A 20,556-nucleotide genomic window follows, 5' to 3' on the forward strand; every position below is an offset into this window, starting at 1 on the left:
ATTCTCTCAGGGGACTACATTATATTCTGGGGGGCTACATCATACTATGGTATTATTATCTTCATTTAATTTGTCTTAAATGAAAAAACACAAAAAGAATTGTCCTAAAGCTAAATTGGATATAAATCCACACCAAACATAAAAAAGAGGGTGGACAAAAGTATTGGCACTGTTCGAAAAATCATGTGATGCTTCTCTAATTTGTGTAATTAACAGCACCTGTAACTTACCTGTGGCACCTAACAGGTGTTGGCAATAACTAAATCACACTTGCAGCCAGTTGACATGGATTAAAGTTGACTCAACCATGGAGAAAAGAAAGAAGACCAAAGAACAGTCTGAGGACTTGAGAAACCAAATTGTGAGGACGCATGAGCAATTTCAAGGCTACAAGTCCATCTCCAAAGACCTGAATGTTCCTATGTCTACCGTGCGCAGTGTCATCAAGAAGTTTAAAACCCATGTTACTGTGGCTAACTTCCCTAGATGTGGATGGAAAAGAAAAATTGACAAGAGATTTCAACGCAAGATTGTGCGGATGTTGGATAAAGAACCCCGACTAACATCCAAACAAGTTCAAGCTGCCCTGCAGTCCGAGGGTACAACAGTGTCAACCCGTACTCTGTTGGCGTCTGAATGAGAAGGGTCTGTATGGTAGGAGACCCAGGAAGACCCCACTTCTTATCCCGAGACATAAAAAAGCCAGGATGGAGTTTGCCAAAACTTACCTGAAAAAGCCTAAAACATTTTGGAAGAATGTTCTCTGGTCAGATGAGACAAAAGTAGAGCTTTTTGGGCAAAGGCATCAACATAGAGTTTACAGGAAAAAAAAAGAGGCATTCAAAGAAAAGAACACTGTCCCTACAGTCAAACATGGCGGAGGTTCCCTGATGTTTTGGGGTTGCTTTGCTGCCTCTGGCACTGGACTGCTTGACCGTGTGCATGGCATTATGATGTCAGAAGACTACCAACAAATTTTGCTGCATAATGTAGGGCCCAGTGTGAGAAAGCTGGGTCTCCCTCAGAGGTCATGGGTCTTCCAGCAGGACAATGACCCAAAACACACTTCAAAAAGCACTAGAAAATGGTTTGAGAGAAAGCACTGGACACTTTTAAGGTGGCCAGCAATGAGTCCAGACCTGAATCCCATAGAACACCTGTGGAGAGATCTAAAAATGGCAGTTTGGAGAAGGCACCCTTCAAATATCAGGGACCAGGAGCAGTTTGCCAAAGAAGAATGGTCTAAAATTCCAGCAGAGCATTGTAAGAAACTCATTGATGGTTACCGGAAGCGGTTGGTCACAGTTATTTTGGCTAAAGGTTGTGCAACCAAGTATTAGGCTGAGGGTGCCAATACTTTTGTCTGGCCCATTTTTGGAGTTTTGTGTGAAATGATCATTGTTTTGCTTTTTGCTTCATTCTCTTTTGTGTTTTTCATTTAAGACAAATTAAATGAAAATAATAATACCAAAGAATTTGTGTTTGCAATCATTTTCAGGAAGAAACTGAGTATTATCTGACAGAATTGCAGGGGTGTCAATACTTTTGGCCACTACTGTACCTTATGAAGGGATTGCACTATGTTTTGTGAGGTGCTGCATTATATTCTATGAGAGGGGGCTGCATTATATTCTATGAGGGGGCTACCCCAACCCCTGCTACATAATTAAGACGTGTACTACCTTATATTATACCCTGATATTAGCATGTGTTACCACACAATTGGTGGTCTTGTATTTATTTCTATGTAGCTACATAGTGGGCCCCAAGAATGATTTTCTCCGGTGGGCCCAAGGTGCTCCAGTCCAACGCTGATTATGGATAAATATGACAGTACAAAGAATAATAAGACTATAACAAAGGGCATTCAAAATCTGGAAGGCCAAGAAAACAGAAATAGCATTTCAGGAGTGTAAAGATCTCAATAAGAAATGTAAAAAAAGAAATCAAGCTAGTTACGGTGGGGAAAATAAGTATTTCATAAACTGACAATTTAGCATATTTTCCCATAGAATGGAGAGGTCTGTAATTTTTATTGTAGGTACACTTCAACTGTGAGAGACAGAATCTAAACAGAAGTAGAAAATCACATTGTATGATTTTTAAATAAGTAAATTGCATTTTATTGCATGAAATAAGTATTTGATCATTCTCCAGACTTGAACCCAATAGAAAATCTTTGGAGAGCTGAAACTCAATGTTGCCCAGCGGCAGCGCCGAAACCTGAAGGATCTGGAGAAGATCTGTGTGGAGGAGTGGGCCAAAATCCCTGCCACAGTCTTTGCAAATTTGGTCAAGAACTACAGGAAACGTCCGACCTCTGTAATTGCAAACAAAGGTTTCTGTACTAAATATTAAGTTCTGTTTTTCTATTGTATCAAATACTTATTTCATATAATAAAATGCAAATTATGCAAAAATCATACAATGTGAATTTTCTTATTTTTTTAATTCTGTTTCTCATAGATGAAGTGTAAGTGTACCTACAATATAAAGTACAGGCTATTTTACTCTCAGTGTGACCACCCCTTTCATGCCATGGGTAAGGTTGCTCTGCCTTAACAATCACCTGCCACTAGTCAGCTATTTTCATGATCCTTATGTGCCTCGCATGGCTATTGTGGCAATTATTTAGTCTTTTCATGACTGACTACTATCAGTTGCTGGTTTAGCAATCAATAGGTGTTCTCTATTTGCATTGTGGCAACTATGAGGATATAACTATATTCACTTTTTTGATTGCCTTTAGGCATTGTATCCCTCCCTGTTTCCACCTTATAGTATGAAATATAAGTATGTATCTGCACTATTGTACTTTCTTCATTTTGTGATACCATTGCTCACCTGAGAACATAAATACTCCTTTCTTCGTTATTGCATAAAAATAGAAATTGCAGACCTCTCCATTCTTTGTAGGTGGGAAAACTTGCAAAATCAGCAGTGTATCAAATATTTATTTTCCGCACTATATATACAGAGAAACAAATCGCCACCAACATTAAAATAAATCCCAAATAATGTTAAAACTATATCAATGCCAAAAAGAAAAAATGGATGGTATTGGCCACTTAAAAGATAAGATAATCAGAACGGACAAAGAAAAGGCTGATATATTAAACACTTTTCATCCATGTTCACCAATGAACTGAATATTCCAGGGATCATTCAACAAGACAATAATCGAAGTTCACCACTAGTGTTGAGCATTCCGATACCGCAAGTATCGGGTATCGGCCGATACTTGCTGTATCGGAATTCCGATACCGACTTCCGATATTTTTTCAATATCGGAATTCGGCATCGGAATCGGAAGTTCAGTTGATTGACGGCCTGACGTCATCATGATGCGCGGTGTGTGCGCATCATGATGCGCCGTCATTTCGGGCCTTCCGGGGGTCTCTGCCGGCCTGCCGGGGGGCTGTGCCGGCCTGCCGGGGGGCTGTGTGGACTGCCCGGGGTCTGTACCGGCCTGCCGGGGGGCTGTGCCGGCCTGCCGGTGGTCTGTGCACCCTGTGGGGGGCTGTGCCGGCCTGCCGGGGGGCTGTGCCGGCCTGCCGGGGGGCTGTGCCGGCCTGCCGGGGGGCTGTGCTGATGTCCGGGGGTCTGTGCAAGCATCGTCCGATGGGACTACAAGTCCCATCGGGCGATGCCTGCTACCATGACAGTGATTGACACATTAGCCAATGATGGGACAGTAGTAGTCCCATCATCCGGCTAATGTGTTAAATGTTAAAAAAAAAAAAAAAAAAAAAAATACTACATACATACTACATGCATGCTACATACATACTACATGCTACATACATACTACATACATGCTACATACATACTACATGCATGCTACATACATACTACATACATACTGCATGCTACATACATACTACATACATACTACATATATACTACATGCATGCTACATACATACTACATGCTACATACATACCACATACATACTACATATATACTACATGCATGCTACATATATACTACATGCTACATACATACCACATATATACTACATACATACTACATACATGCTACATACATACTACATGCATGCTACATACATACTACATGCATGCTACATACATACTACATACATACTGCATGCTACATACATACTACATATATACTACATGCATGCTACATACATACTACATGCTACATACATACCACATACATACTACATATATACTACATGCATGCTACATACATACTACATGCTACATACATACCACATATATACTACATACATACTACATATATACTGCATGCTACATACATACTACATATATACTACATGCATGCTACATACATACTACATGCTACATACATACCACATACATACTACATACATACTACATGCTACATACATACTACATGCTACATACATACTACATATATACTACATGCATGCTACATACATACTACATATATACTACATGCATGCTACATACATACTACATACATACTACATGCTACATACATACCACATATATACTACATACATACAATACATTCATACAATACATACATAGACATACAGTACATATAACATAGAGTAACATACTTACCAATACTTGTCACATTGTTCCCCGAAGCCATTGTCGTCTACGGAATAAATATTAACATAACAAACCACAAAAATACTCACCCACGATCCGAAGCAGTCCACGAGTGTGTCCCACGACGATCTTGGGTAGAGAACTGCAGCATCAGATGATGCTGCCGTTCTCTACGGGCTGCAGGAATCCAATGACGGAAGGTAGGTATCCTTCCGCACTGTATTCCTCCGCCACTTAAAAAAAAAAGTCCCTAGTCTCACTTTATGCCATTGCTGTGTGGGAAATTCCCACACAGCAATGGCATAAAGTGAGACTAGGGACTTTTTTTTTTTTTAAGTGGCGGAGGAATACAGTGCGGAAGGATACCTACCTTCCGTCATTGGATTCCTGCAGCCCGTAGAGAACGGCAGCATCATCTGATGCTGCAGTTCTCTACCCAAGATCGTCGTGGGACACACTCGTGGACTGCTTCGGATCGTGGGTGAGTATTTTTGTGGTTTGTTATGTTAATATTTATTCCGTAGACGACAATGGCTTCGGGGAACAATGTGACAAGTATTGGTAAGTATGTTACTCTATGTTATATGTACTGTATGTCTATGTATGTATTGTATGAATGTATTGTATGTATGTAGTATATATGTGGTATGTATGTAGCATGTAGTATGTATGTAGTATGTATGTAGCATGCATGTAGTATATATGTAGTATGTATGTAGCATGCATGTAGTATATATGTAGTATGTATGTAGCATGTAGTATGTATGTAGCATGTAGTATGTATGTAGTATGTATGTGGTATGTATGTAGCATGTAGTATGTATGTAGCATGCATGTAGTATATATGTAGTATGTATGTAGCATGCAGTATATATGTAGTATGTATGTAGTATATATGTGGTATGTATGTAGCATGTAGTATGTATGTAGCATGCATGTAGTATATATGTAGTATGTATGTGGTATGTATGTAGCATGTAGTATGTATGTAGCATGCATGTAGTATATATGTAGTATGTATGTAGTATGTATGTGGTATGTATGTAGCATGCAGTATGTATGTAGCATGCATGTAGTATATATGTAGTATGTATGTAGCATGTATGTAGTATGTAGTATGAATGTAGCATGTATGTAGTATGCATGTTGTATGTATGTAGCATGTAATTTTTTTTTTTTTTTTTTTTTTTTACATTTAACACATTAGCCGGATGATGGGACTACTACTGTCCCATCATTGGCTAATGTGTCAATCACTGTCATGGTAGCAGGCACAGCCCCCCGGCAGGCCGGCACAGCCCCCCGGCAGGCCGGCACAGCCCCCCGGCAGGCCGGCACAGCCCCCCGGCAGGCCGGCACAGCCCCCCGGCAGGCCGGCACAGCCCCCCGGCAGGCCGGCACAGACCACCGGAGCCTGCACAGACCCCCTGGCAGGCCGGCACAGCCCCCCGAAAGGCCCGTACAGACCCCAGAGAGGCTGTACAAGGGCAGGAAAGGGTTTTTCTTATTCCGATACCGGAAGTCCCATAGACTTGAATGGGACTTCCGGTATCGGAATCGGCGATACCGATACTTTTTTTAAAGATCGGCCGATACCATCCGATACGATACTTTGAAGTATCGGACGGTATCGCTCAACTCTATTCACCACCTGATAAAACTAGTTTAACACAAGAAGAAGTATGTCAGCGTCTCAACAAATTAAACATTGACAAATCCCCTGGGCCAGATGGCATTCATCCATGGATATTGAGGGAATTGAGCTCAGTAATTGACAGACAGATGTATCTCATCTTCTTAAAATCTCTTGTAACAGGCTTGGTGCCACAGGATTGGAGGATGGCTGATGTGTAACCGATATTTAAGAAAGGTAAGAAGGTGGATCCAGGCAACTACTGTCTGGTAAGTCTAACATCTGTAGTGTGCAAAGTTTTTGAGGGCATTATAAAAGATGACCTGCAGAAATATATTGCAGAGAATTATATAATAACCGACAATCGCCATGGATTCATGAAAGATAAAACATGTCTAACCAACATGTTGGGTTTCTATGAAGAGGTAAGTACAAATATGGATGTTGGCAATGCATTTCATTTTATTTATCTGGACTTTGCAAAGGTATTAAGAGACCTCCAGCTATTGGCTAGGGACACTTTAGACTGAGGAACGCATGCGGCCCCATTTGGAAAGAGGAAGTGTGCGTGCACTCTAAGCACAGTGCTTGGAGACCTGCTAGGAGTGCGTGCACCCCAGGCAGCTGCAGACCCGGAAGGAGCAGGACGGGAGCCTTGGAGGTGAGTACGCTGATGTCTCTGCAGGCAGAGATGTGGGCGCTACACTGTCTAACAGGAAATTTTAGTGCACTTTATGCTTCCCTCTGCCGGCAAGCTTTTTGGAGATGGAAATTTCATTCTCCAGGAGGACTTGGCACCTGTCCACACTGCCAAAAGTACCAATATCTGGTGTAAAAACAACAGTATCACTTTGCTTGATTGGCCAGCAAACTCACCTGACCTTAACCCCATAGAGAGTCTATGGGGTATTGTCAAGAGGAAGATGAGAGACATCAGACCCAACAATGCAGATGAGCTGAAGGCTACTATCAAAGCATCCTGGGCTTCCATAACACCTCAGCAGTGCCACAGGCTGTTGCCTCCACGCCACGCCACATTGATGCATTAATTGATGCAAAAGGAGCCCCGACCAAGTTTTGAGTGCATTTACTGAACATACATTACAGTAGGCCAACATTTCGGATTTTAAAATAGTTTTTAAAGCTAGGTATTATAAAGTATTCTAATTTATTGAGATCATGACTTTAGGGTTTTTATTGGATGTAAGCCATAATCATCAACATTAACAGAAATAAACACTTGAAATAGATCAGTCTGTTTGTAATGACTATATAAAATATGAGATTCACTTTTTTGTTAAATAAGTTAACTTTTTGTTGATATTTTAATTTTGTGAGGAGCACTTGTAGCATCACATATAACATCACATTTAGCATGTTAGGTAAGCATCGCAGTGTCATTTCATAAGCGGTTACTCAATTCACTGATGGTATGAAGGCAAAGGTGAGTCCGGTTACCTGCACTGCAGTCTGCTTACCACTCCCAGGAAGAGATAAGCTTTGTGAAAATTACTTGACAGAAGTGCTCAAACCACCCAATACTGCTGATTGTACAACAATGTACAGACACCTCTTGCTATAATGGACTTCACGGTGTAGCTTATGTTTCTCTGCATTTGGATATTCATACAATGTACAGCTTTTACAGAATAGGTACCATTTCAATACTCTTTAGGCTGGGGCTACAGGGTGACTTTGGCTGTGATACAGGTTGTTCAGCCAAAGATTGCTCTATGCTGCTGCTATCTTAAAATGTAATTTAAGTGAATGGGGTTACATTGAGACCCACATGGTACCAAAACTGTGATCATCGGTCTCAAAGTCTGGGATTCGACCACATCACTTGCATTATACTCAGATATTGACTACATGCAACAATCTTTGGTGGCGTGACCTTTGTCATAAAGTCACAGTGTAAATATTATATATATATATATATATATATATATATATATATATTTATTATATTTGCTTTTGCCTAAGCCCATTCTAAAAGTGTATATAGACAAGGAGATGATTTGGTGTATGTGCATGGGAATGCTCTCAACCTCTATGCCAAATGTGCATTGCTAAGGCTGGTTTCACATTTGCGTTTTTTTGCGCTGGAAAAAAATGCATACGTGCGCATGCGTTTTTTCCCCTATATTTAACATGGGTGCGCATACCTGCGCGCTGGTAAGCGCACGTATGCGATTTTCATGTGCTGCGTTTTTTTGGGGTGTGCGTTTGTATTTTCCAGACACAGCATGTTGCATTCTTTGGCCCTGCAAAAAAGCGCATGCGCACGTATGCGCACGTTTTGCGCTAAAATTGGCCATTATAGCCTATGGATGCGCATACGTGCGCACTGGCATGCTCATGTATGCATTTTTTTGCACATGCGTTTTTTTTTACCATTAGTTTAGACAATGGAATTTAGGGGTTTGGGTAAAGTTAGGGTTAGTTAAGGGGGTTTAGGGTTAGGGTTAGGGTCAGGGTTAGGGTTAGGGTCAGGGTTAGGGTTAAGTATGGTTTGGTTAAGGGTTAGGGTCAGGGTTAGGGTTAGGGTTAGGGTCAGGGTTAGGGTCAAGTATGGTTTGGTTAAGGGTTAGGGTTAGGGTCAGGGTTAGGGTTAAGTATGGTTTGGTTAAGGGTTAGGGTCAGGGTTAGGGTTAGGGTTATGGTCAGGGTTAGGGTCAGGGTTAGGGTTAAGTATGGTTTGGTTAAGGGTTAGGGTCAGGGTTAGGGTTAGGGTTAAGTATGGTTTGGTTAAGGGTTAGGGTCAGGGTTAGGGTTAGGGTCAGGGTTAGGGTTAAGTATGGTTAGGGTTATGGTTAGGGTCAGGGTTAGGGTTAGGGTTAGGGTCAAGTATGGTTTGGTTAAGGGTTAGGGTCAGGGTTAGGGTTAGGGTTATGGTCAGGGTTAGGGTTAGGGTTAGGGTCAGGGTTAGGGTTAAGTATGGTTTGGTTAAGGGTTAGGGTCAGGGTTAGGGTCAGGGTTAGGGTTAGGGTTAGGGTCAGGGTTAGGGTTAAGTATGGTTTGGTTAAGGGTTAGGGTCAGGGTTAGGGTTAAGTATGGTTTGGTTAAGGGTTAGGGTCGGGGTTAGGGTTAAGTATGGTTTGGTTAAGGGTTAGGGTCAGGGTTAGGGTTAAGTATGGTTTGGTTAAGGGTTAGGGTTAGGGTTAGGGTCAGGGTTAGGGTTAAGGGTTAGGGTCAGGGTTAGGGTTAGTAAAGTCATGGTTTGGGTTAGTGTGAGGGGCCACCTAATGTTGGAAAAAAACGCAAACGCGGTAAAAACGCACTAAAAACGCATACAAACGCATAAAAACGCTGCGTTTTTTTCATGCATGCTCATAAAAATGCTTGAAAAAAACGCAGCAGTTGTATGCTTTTGTATGCGTTTTTTCAATGCTTTTTTTGCGGGAAAAACGCGCTGCAAAAAAAAGCAAGTGTGAAACTAGCCTAACACAACATCCTGATTGTCTTAACCATTATTTTAACACCGAATTTTGTTTTCCTGTCTACGTGTGCTGTTCTCCAGATATAATCGCTGTTCAGCCGTTCAGTTTGTATATTTTACAGTATAAGTTCTGCATTGCTTGATCAGTTAGATGTATTAGATGTATCAGCTAAACCTCCTGTAATTATGATGCATTATTATTTTCAGAAAACATACAATTGTTACTCCATTATTACTTTAACTAGAGGTGTGCCCGATGCTATCTCATTGGGAGGGAAGTGTGTGTGTGTGTGTATGTGAATACGTGTGTGTGAGTGTGTGTGTACGTGTGTGTGTGTGTGTGTGTGTGTCAGGAACACCACACTGCACTTGCTCACTGCCAGTGCGCGTGTCCTGAGTACAAAAACAGTGCTCAAAGATACCTGTGGATCGGGCAGCAGCAGTGAGGATGCATGCTCCAGGACCTGAAGCACGTGACTGCTGGGGGCGTGGCCTAAGATCCACAGAGATAGAAGCTGCAGGGAAACTCCTAGAAAGGTAATTACAGGATAATGTTACCAAGGGGCATAGACAGAGACAAACCGGGTCAAAGCACGAGATAGCAGGACAGTACCAAAGGGTTAGACAGAGCGAATAGTCAGGACGTAGCAACAGATCAGAAAACCAGAACGGGCAATGGACGGTACAATAGGGACAAACTGCAACGGAGTAACAATAGCCAAGCCAGGAGGTGAGAACCGGAGAAGAGAATAGTACCAAAGCGAGAGACTGAGTACAGAGTAAGGGAACAGGCCGGGTCATACATGGGAATCAAACAAGCAATGCAGAATACACGCACACCAGGGGGGTCGGTCAGACACACAACCAGAATAACAGTATAGCTGACAGAGAATGCTAGTCTGGAGTGAGTATAAATACCCCTCCCAGATCCAAAGAGAGGCCGGCAAAAGTTAACCCTGTGAGAACAGGACATTAACCATGTCCTAACCATGACAGTGTGTATATGAATACGTGTGTGTGTATACGTGAGTACGTGTGTGTGTGTGTATGTATGTGAGTACGTGTACGTGTGTGAGTATGTGTGTGTGTATGTGAGTATGTGTGTGTGAGTGAGTGTGTATGCGAGTACAGGTGGCAGTAGGGGGGGTTCAGTGGCGGCAGGTCCAGCAGTGGGGGGGTCCTGGCAGCAGCCAGCCGGCAGGAAAGACCGCGGCTTGCGGCCTGTGCACAGGCTGCAAGCCGCGGTCTTTCCTGCCGGCTGTGACGGAGGTGACTGGGAGGGCAGCAGCGGGTCCGGAGGGGGGGTCCTGGCGGCAGCCAGCCGGCAGGAAAGACTGTGGCTTGCGGCCTGTGCACAGGCCACAAGCCTCGGTCTTTCCTGGCGGCTGTGATGGAGGTGGGTGGGCAGGCAGCGGCGGGGGAGTCCATCGGCGGCGGGTCCGGCAGGGGGGTTCCAGCGACGGCGGTCCCGTCGGTGTCCCGCTGGTGGTCCTGGTACCACCAGCGGGCACCATATTGGAACACCCATCACTTGGGTATTTCAATATGGCGGTCGGCACAGTGGATTGTGGGATTCGGGGACATCCAAACGGAAGTGGATGACAGACAATTTAAGGTAAATATATATATATATAGTTGTGCCCAAAAGTATTGACACCCCTGCAATTCTGTCTGACAATACTCAGTTTCTTCCTGAAAATGATTGCAAACACAAATTCTTTGGTATTATTATCTTCATTTAATTTGTCTTAAATGAAAAAACACAAAAGAGAATGAAGCAAAACATTTATCATTTCACACACAACTCCAAAAATGGGCCAGACAAAAGTATTGGCACCCTCAGCCTAATACTTGGTTGCACAACCTTTAGCCAAAATAACTGCGACCAACCGCTTCCGGTAACCATCAATGAGTTTCTTACAGTACAATGCTCTGCTGGAATTTTAGACCATTCTTCTTTGGCAAACTGCTCCAGGTCCCTGATATTTGAAGGGTGCCTTCTCCAAACTGCCATTTTAAGATCTCTCCACAGGTGTTCTATGGGATTCAGGTCTGGACTCATTGCTGGCCACCTTAGAAGTGTCCAGTACTTTCTCTCAAACCATTTTCTAGTGCTTTTTGAAGTGTGTTTTGGGTCATTGTCCTGTTGGAAGACCAATGACCTCTGAGGGAGACCCAGCTTTCTCACACTGGGCCCTACATTATGCTGCAAAATTTGTTGGTAGTCTTCAGACTTCATAATGCCATGCACACGGTCAAGCAGTCCAGTGCCAGAGGCAGCAAAGCAACCCCAAAACATCAGGGAACCTCCACCATGTTTGACTGTAGGGACCGTGTTCTTTTCTATGAATGCCTCTTTTTTTTCTCCTGTAAACTCTATGTTGATGCCTTTGCCCCAAAAGCTCTACTTTTGTCTCATCTGACCAGAGAACATTCTTCCAAAATGTTTTAGGCTTTTTCAGGTAAGTTTTGGCAAACTCCAGCCTGGCTTTTTTATGTCTCGGGGTAAGAAGTGGGGTCTTCCTGGTTCTCCTACCATACAGTCCCATTTCATTCAGACGCCGACGGATAGTATGGGTTGACACTGTTGTACCCTCGGACCGCAGGGCAGCTTGAACTTCTTTGGATGTTAGTCGAGGTTCTTTATCCAACATCCGCACAATCTTGCGTTGAAATCTCTTGTCAATTTTTCTTTTCCGTCCACATCTAGGGAGGTTAGCCACAGTGCCATGGGCTTTAAACTTCTTGATGACACTGCGCACGGTAGACACAGGAACATTCAGGTCTTTGGAGATGGACTTGTAGCCTTGAGATTGCTCATGCTTCCTCACAATTTGGTTTCTCAAGTCCTCAGACAGTTCTTTGGTCTTCTTTCTTTTCTCCATGCTCAATGTGGTACACACAAGGACACAGGTCAGAGGTTGAGTCAACTTTAATCCATGTCAACTGGCTGCAAGTGTGATTTAGTTATTGCCAACACCTGTTAGGTGCCACAGGTAAGTTACAGGTGCTGTTAATTACACAAATTATAGAAGCATCACATGATTTTTCGAACAGTGCCAATACTTTTGTCCACCCTCTTTTTTATGTTTGGTGTGGAATTATATCCAATTTGGCTTTAGGACAATTCTTTTGTGGTTTTTCATTTAAGACAAATTAAATGAAGATAATAATAACAAAAAATTTGTGTTTGCAATCATTTTCAGGAAGAAACTGAGTATTATCTGACAGAATTGCAGGGGTGTCAATACTTTTGGCCACAACTGTGTATATATATATATAGATTTTTAACCACAGACTTTATGGTATAGGCGACAATGCCATGAAATTAACTTGAATGCATATTTATGACAATATTAGGCATAGTAATTCTTCACAACAGGATCATAACTAATGTCCTATGTGAGACTGTCCAATCTGAGAGACCTCAATTAAGACATTTTTACATGATGTCAAATGAATAGCCTCAACCCATTCTGAACTGATAAAAAGCCCATAGATAAGATAAAAAAACAGCTTACCTCCGAAAGCGGTGCTGTTCCTGCAGAGTCTGCTATGGGTCTCCGATGGGTCACAGCACTGATTAGGGATGTGACTATATTTTTTTAAATTTTATTATGGAAAATGTAGCTGTTAAGAAGATGATTTCCAGTAGTGGTAAACCCCTTTGAGCTCCTGTCTGTACTTCACAAAGTGTCACTATTAATTGTGGGACTTTAAAGTCTATTTTAATCTCCGCGGTGAGGAGAAAAGTATAGCGCCATTTGAGTGCACAATCTCATCTAAATTCTGGGCCCCATTTCAAAATCTGTAACAGGACTACCTCACCAAATATCATGACGGTGTTTATAGTATTGAAGTCTTGTTATGTGAATGTGGCGTCCCTGAGGGTTCAGTCGCCACAGAGGTACTGCACCTCCTCCTGAGGTGTGGTACCCCACCATCCAGGTAAGGTGGAGACACCAGACCACACTCCAATACCTGCATCCCACACAACATAGTAGTGTAGCAAAGCACCCTTTGGTGGCTCCCTGCTTGGAACACGAAGCGTGCTGGGAGGCGGGTGGAGTTTAGTTTGCATCAAAAGAGCGGGACGAGTTTAGGATTTGGTCAGTCTCACAGAGTCAGAGGAGGAGTGAAGGTCTCCTGAGAGGGATGGATGAAGGAAGTGCTGCAGCCGACCTCAGTTCGCTGGCACAGGAAAGGAACATTGATAGAAAGCCTGACTCTCCATAAGGAAAGGATTAGTACAGAACATGAGGAGAAGAAGAGAACTAAGGATTAGGGTTAGAGGAGAACCCTTCCCAAGTTCTAAGCGCAAGTCGGGGACCGGTCCCCGAGGTTGTATGGATACTAATGGTCCTGCAGCAGACACCGAAGGGATAGAAGTTGTCACCACTTTATTCCCACACCAGACTTGGGGGCACAACAGCATCGTGAGTGAGCCGGGACTAGGTAGTAAGGAGTCCCCGAAGCAGGCTACATACAGCTGTCTGCCGTACAAGTAGAGTTCATAGGAACATCTGACAGGAGGAACTCCAGTGTAACTCAGTACTGTGAGTACTTCACTAAAGGCGCTAAGAGGGAGACGTTCAGAAAAGGCACATATGTTGGCAGAGTGTTGGAAAGGAGTACTTCATCTTGCCTGGAAGTTGGCTGATCTCCTGACCCGGAGGACACGGCACGGATGCGGGCTCTTGTGCTACAACAGACTGAGTAAAGCTTTGGAACTACATGACCTGGTGTCCTCCACTTATTCCTGCGTCAGCCTGCCCGGCACTGCCACATCCCCTGCGCCCGACACTACACCATGTTCGTGTCACTTCACCTACTCTGCCCTGGGACTACAGCCCTGCCTGTGGAGGGCTATAACATCATTGCTGCACCACACCATCTGTCCCAGAGGATCTGTCTGCAGCTTAACATCTTCATTGCCGAACACCACAGGTGGGGTCACGACTCATTCATAAACTCTAATCATCATAAGCACACTGAACAATCCCCTTTTACAATGGGCGCCCAGGGCCATGGGCCGGGTCCCAGCTGCTGTGACATCTCTCACTGAAGCTCATCGGGCCCGGTACCGAGTACCCCACAGCCCTGGGAGGGCGACCCATGAAAGTAGGGCTTATAGGTCCACTCAGGCACTTGGTGTAACTGCTACCTTTGCACTCCCAATTAAATAAATAACATGCCTGATTTCACTAACAGTCTAATACTAGATAATGAATTTGGTGGGTAAGGTTTTTTCTAAAATCATCTATTAAGCTTGAAAGAAGTCTTTGTCATCAGGTTTTACCAGATCAGACTGTTATGCTGAATATTTCCTACGGGAAGTTATTGAGTGAAGTGACAGCAGTAAGGCAAAGGTAAGTCATGTTTCCTGGCACGCTACTGACCTCTCCAAAGAAGGAACAAGCTTTCTAAAAAGGAATTTACTGTACCTTACATACCTGCAGGAAACCATACAAATACCATATGTAAAATAATGCAAAGGTACTCTTTGGGATACTACCAAATATACATATAAAGGTAAATTCCTCTTAGGCTGCTATTCAAAGTGACTTGGAGCCCAACATTAGGCTAAAGGACTAAAAAATGCTTTAACACCTCTCAACAGTTTTGTGTTAACATGGAGAACAATTAAACTGATGTAAAATAATCATGTTTCATTTATTACATTTATTTTCAGCAATGTGTCAAAACTATACCAAGTGATTTTATTTATGAGCAATTACCAGTGTGCTTCATGGTTACATTGATGACTTAAGGCCCCGTCACACATAGTGATCTCTCTAGCGAGATCGCTGATTTTGTGACACCACAGCGATCTCGCCAGCGAGATCGCAGTGTGTGACAGGGATTAGCGACCGCCCCCCCCCCCCCGCCGCCGGGTATCTCTGATCGTCCAGGATCGTTCTGGGCCGTTTTTTGATCCCTGGTCTCCCGCTGGCCAGCGCACACTGCTGCGTGTGGCAGCGAGAGACCAGCGATCCGCAACGCTGCACGCTGGTTTCTAATGTAAACATCGGGTATCCAGGAGACGCATTAGAAACCAGCTTGCTCGCTGGTCCTGATCTCTGGAGGGGCTGTCTAACGACGTCCCAGCGAACCCATCCATGTCGGATCGTTGGTGAGATCGCTGGGACATCGTTATGTGTAACGGGGGCTTTAGCGTCTTGTAAGCAAGCCGTACAACTGGGCTCGTAGACATTACTTCAGGTCTTCACAGTATAATTGTTGGATGAAGCGTGAATTTGGCAGCAACTTATCTCCAGAGGGAAACAAAGGATCACGCTTATTCCAACTACCTTCTTTCCTCAATCATCTGCCCATGGAAGAGAGTAGGGACATCCCCATACAAATCAGATGGTTGGCTAACACTGCCTAAATCAACTGGCTGGTTTGAGGGGTGACGGGTGGATAGGGACGATTGCAATAAGCATGATGAATGCATATTCATATAAGGACACTCAAGTCAACATTGTCTTTAACAAGACTGTGTATTGGTGTTACTTGTCAGAATACAGAGCGAATCAATGATACACATCCCTAAAGTGTGTCTTACAAGATTTTTGGGGGTTTTCCAGGTTTTGATGAGGTATGTCAAACTTTGCGTGCGTTTGTGATATGGCAATCATTATCTGGATATACTGCACTGAACCTAAAAGTGATATTCACAAAGATGTTTATCATGCTATGCATTTGTCAGGAAAGTAATGTGTACACTGTCAATAAAAAGAGCAGTAAGGCAAAGGTAAAAATCAATTACCTGTACCCGTCTCACCTCTTCAAGACAGATAACCTTTCTCACGCAGACATGAAATGCAAGTTCCTGTATATAAATTCCTAAAAAGTTGGGAGGCTGCGTAAAATGTAAAGAAAAGAACAAGAATGCAATGACTTATAAATCTCTTATAGCCATATTTTATTCACAATAGAGCGTAGAACACCAATCAGAAGAGCTGGAGAGGCACATCTCTCAACTGATCACTTCTACCACTCTGTTTTAGTAGTCAGTGGAGGTCTCTAAAATCGGACCCCCACCAATCAATCATTTCACATGTCACATTGACACCATGAGACAATACGTACACTTTACAAAGAAAGAATACGTGGCCTGTGACCTGATGTTTTTATGTAATTTTACGGTTGAATGACTGCTTGGTAGAATCAATTTGTTTAATTATTCATCCGGCTGTCCTAAAACCTCCCCAACCCTGGTGTGAATGACTTTTCCAGTTGTGTAATGAGTGGAGCATTAAGCAGATAAGGCTGGGCAGGTAACTAGGAAGAAAGGCTATAAAATAGTCAAGTAAACTGTGTAATTCTAATCATGTCTTGTGTGAAGAAGAAACAAGAATCTGGTGGCGCAGTTCTATTGAATAATTCACTGAAAGAAATTCAGATAGATTATACAGTGAAGGAAATAATTATTTGATCTCTTTCTGATTTTGTAAGTTTGCCCACTGACAAAGACATTAACAGTCTGTAATTTTAAGGGTAGGTTAATTTTAACATTGAGAGATAGAATATCAAAAATAAAATCCAGAAAATCATATTGTATAAATTATATACATTTGTTTGCATTTTGCAATGTATTTGATCCCCTTCCAACCATTAAGAGTTCTGGCTCCTACAGACCAGTTAGACGCCCCTAATCAGCTCGTTACCTGCATTAAAGACAGCTGTCTTACATAGTCACCTTTATAAAAGACTTCTGTCCACAGACTCAATTAATCAATCAGACTAACCTGTACAACATGGGCAAGAGCTTTCTAAGGATGTCAGAGACAAGATCATAGACCTGCACAAAGCTGGAATGGGCTACAAAACCATAAGAAAGATGCTGGGTGAGAAGGAGACAACTGTTGGTGCAACAGTAAGAAAATGGAAGAAATACAAAATTACTGTCAATCGACATTGATCTTGGGCACCATACAAAATCTCACCTCGTGGGGTATCATTGATCATGAGAAAGCTGAGAGATCAGCATAAAACTACATGGGGGCAACTTTTAATGATCTCAAGGCAGCTGGGGCCACAGTCACCAAGAAAACCATTGGTAACACATTACGTCGTAAAGGTTAAAAATCCTGTAGTGCCCGCAAGGTCCTGCCTCCACTGGAATCTGGTGGAAGCTTGGGATGGCTTCCCCTTTCTGCCATATCCAGGGAGTGGTGGTACAATGCAGAAATATATCCTTAGGCCAATTTAAAACAAGCTTAATTTTGTGGAAAATTTCAGCCCTTAAGGTGATCCTCAACTCCTAGAACCTAAATGTGATTATATATTATTCATGTATCTTCACTATAACTGGAGCCACTACCCCCTTTAGTTACATCAGAAGCACATTCTCCACTTCTCCAAAATATCCACAGCAGAGGCATGGAGAGCTTTGCAAAAAGTCTACACAACTCATCCCCTTTCTTTTGTCTGCAGTGGAATGGGCACAGCAGTGTTATTGGCATTAGTCCATCCCACAACTCTATTGTAGGTACTAGGAACATCCATTTCTCATATATCATCACTATACATGGTTACAACCTTCTACAGCCACTACCTCCTTCAGTCAGATCTATGGCCCATTTTCCTCTTCTCCAAAATAGCCGATACAGAGGCATATGGAGCAATGTGGAAAGTCTGAGCAACAACTCTCTAGACAATTCTCTGCTGTGGAATGTGTGTAGGGGAGTGGGTTAGAACACCCCTTTATTGCCTCCTCCCCTTTAAGAGCTTTGATGTAAATACACTGTTATGCTTCTGTACTGCTACATGGCTGTGTATTACCGACTGTCTGAATGGTATTGCCACGCTATGTGTTACCATACTGTACATACTATAAGATATTATGCTTTATTATGACTATTGTATTTTATTTATGTACAGATTAGGGTAAGATAGTGCTCCCTTTAGGAACATTAGAGGAGGGCACTTGTAGTATAGAGTTCATAGAATGGGTAAGCGTAGTTATGGAACGGGTCACTACAGTAGATGGGGGCATCCTAGTGGGCCATATTAGGTATAGCTGTTAGGAAGTTTGCTAAGGGTTAACTGTAGGAGGAGCTGCTATGGGTTAAGCTAGTGTAGACTGTAGGAATTAGGCAGAAGGGCGAGCATGTCCCACAGGTCCACAAGGGCTCTAAGCCCAGGACTACATAGCAGATATGCAATGTTTAAGTGAAGAAGCATGGGCACAGTCAGACGCGTGCTGGATAAGACCGGAGCACCCGGGGAAGTTACAGTTCACGTCAGCAGCAGGAACAGAGAAGGAAATGTGGTCCAAAAGTCATGCAGGGCGCAGAAGGTTCATGATATGGCAGATCCTCAATAGGGCTGAAGCTGGTAAGTCCGGGGCGAAACGGATGAGCGGGATCCCCTATGCACTGAGGTCCTATTGTAGTGAAGCTGCGGTACCACCAAGGGCGCTACTACCCCATAATGTACATGAGGGCAAAGAAAGTAAGAAAGGGAAAGAGCAGGAGGAATGCTGTGTGGACTGTGATGTAACTGATGTGTCTGGGACCGTTGAAGAAGAAAGTAAAAGCGTTGATTATCCATCAGATCCAGTATCTGTGTCCGTTATTTCATCTTCATGCACTGGAATCAAGTGTGCAGGAGCTGGGTCGCGCCACAGTGGAATCCCTGACCGTGGACCAGCAACCAGAACAGGTACACCAGTAGATGCTGAAGGTATTTCTGTGGGAGGAGGTCAGGACACCAGAGCCCCGGTGTCCTCGGCTGCGACGACCGTCCTGCCCTCCTCTTACATGTGCACTGCTGATCCACCTGTGAAAAGTCAGGGGAGGTGTAGCTAAGACTTTACACAGCACTCCCTACGCCTCTGCAGTGGCCATTTTGAAGAGGAAGAGAATGTTCATGTGTCTTGCAGAGATAGGCAGCAGAGTAGAGGGCACCCAATATGAGGACTATATGTTGTAAATGGCATGAGGGGGTGTCACTTTAAATGTAACCTCAAAGTTACAGTACAGATATAATAGCTATGCACCACCTCTTTAATCTATAACATGACCAGGTAGATTTACAGTTGCAATCAAAATTATTCAACCTCCATATCAAATTAGATTTACTAGCAAAATTTACAAACGTTCTGCTGTTTGCAATAAATAAATGAAATAAGAGCAATTTAAATAGCTCAGCACAAGTAATATAACAAGTGCTCTCTTCCAATTCAGCACAAATTGCCATTTTACTGACTACTGCAGTCTCAGAATTATTCAATTACTTCTTGATAACCATGTTTGGTTCTTAGTAGAGCCTCTTTGGCTGTTATGACATGCTGAAAACATGATGCGTAGTCATACACCAGGTTTTGGCAGTATTCTTTATGTGCCTTAGAACATTACTCAAGGGCAATGACCTCCAGTTCACTAATATTCTTGTTCTTATGGGCTGTAACCACCATCTTCAAATTTCAGTTTCAGTAATTTTCTATAGGGTTTATATCATGTGACTGACAGCCACTCTAGAATCTTCCAGGATTTTTTCTGAAACCAAGCCTAAGGCCACATGCGCACATTGAGTATTTGGTAACTTTTTTTTATCTGCTTTTGTAATCCAAAATCAGGAGTGAAACAGAGGAAAAGTATAATAGAAACACATTACCACTATCCCATTTTTCATCCACTCCTGGTTTTGGCCTACTAATATTCAGGTAAAAAACTGACCAAACACTCAACATGCACATGTGACATAAATTTGAGGACTTTAAGGTCCCCATATGATCATTGTCCCACTGGAAAGAAAAATAACTCCTGAGTTTCAGATTAGATAGGCTTGATGTTTTTCTCCTAGAAATTCCTGATACTTAATTGAATCCTGAAACCTTAGTGTCTACTCACAACAAATCTTGCTGCAGGTCTTTTCTCCCTGTGCGGAGTACATCTTGTACGTCTATA

The 20,556-nt window shown here is 42.9% G+C and overlaps 1 protein-coding gene across 6 annotated transcripts in view; it reads right to left on the reverse strand.

Annotated features, from left to right (window-relative positions):
• ABCG2 (ATP binding cassette subfamily G member 2 (JR blood group)) overlaps positions 1–20,556 on the reverse strand; it is a 241,032-nt gene that overhangs the window by 60,317 nt on the left and 160,159 nt on the right. For 4 of the 6 annotated variants that reach the window (XM_073590863.1, XM_073590845.1, XM_073590855.1 and 1 more), the window contains one exon: positions 16,410–16,502. The exons of the other annotated variants lie outside the window; for them this stretch is intronic. In XM_073590863.1, coding sequence (XP_073446964.1) covers positions 16,410–16,502 — 93 coding nt within the window. The remainder of the gene's footprint in view (positions 1–16,409; positions 16,503–20,556) is intronic. 6 annotated transcript variants of the gene reach the window in all.

Source organism: Dendrobates tinctorius, unplaced genomic scaffold, assembly GCF_039654945.1.
Source record: "Dendrobates tinctorius isolate UK_male_01 unplaced genomic scaffold, ASM3965494v1 ptg000011l, whole genome shotgun sequence".
Classification (NCBI taxonomy): Eukaryota; Metazoa; Chordata; class Amphibia; order Anura; family Dendrobatidae; genus Dendrobates; species Dendrobates tinctorius.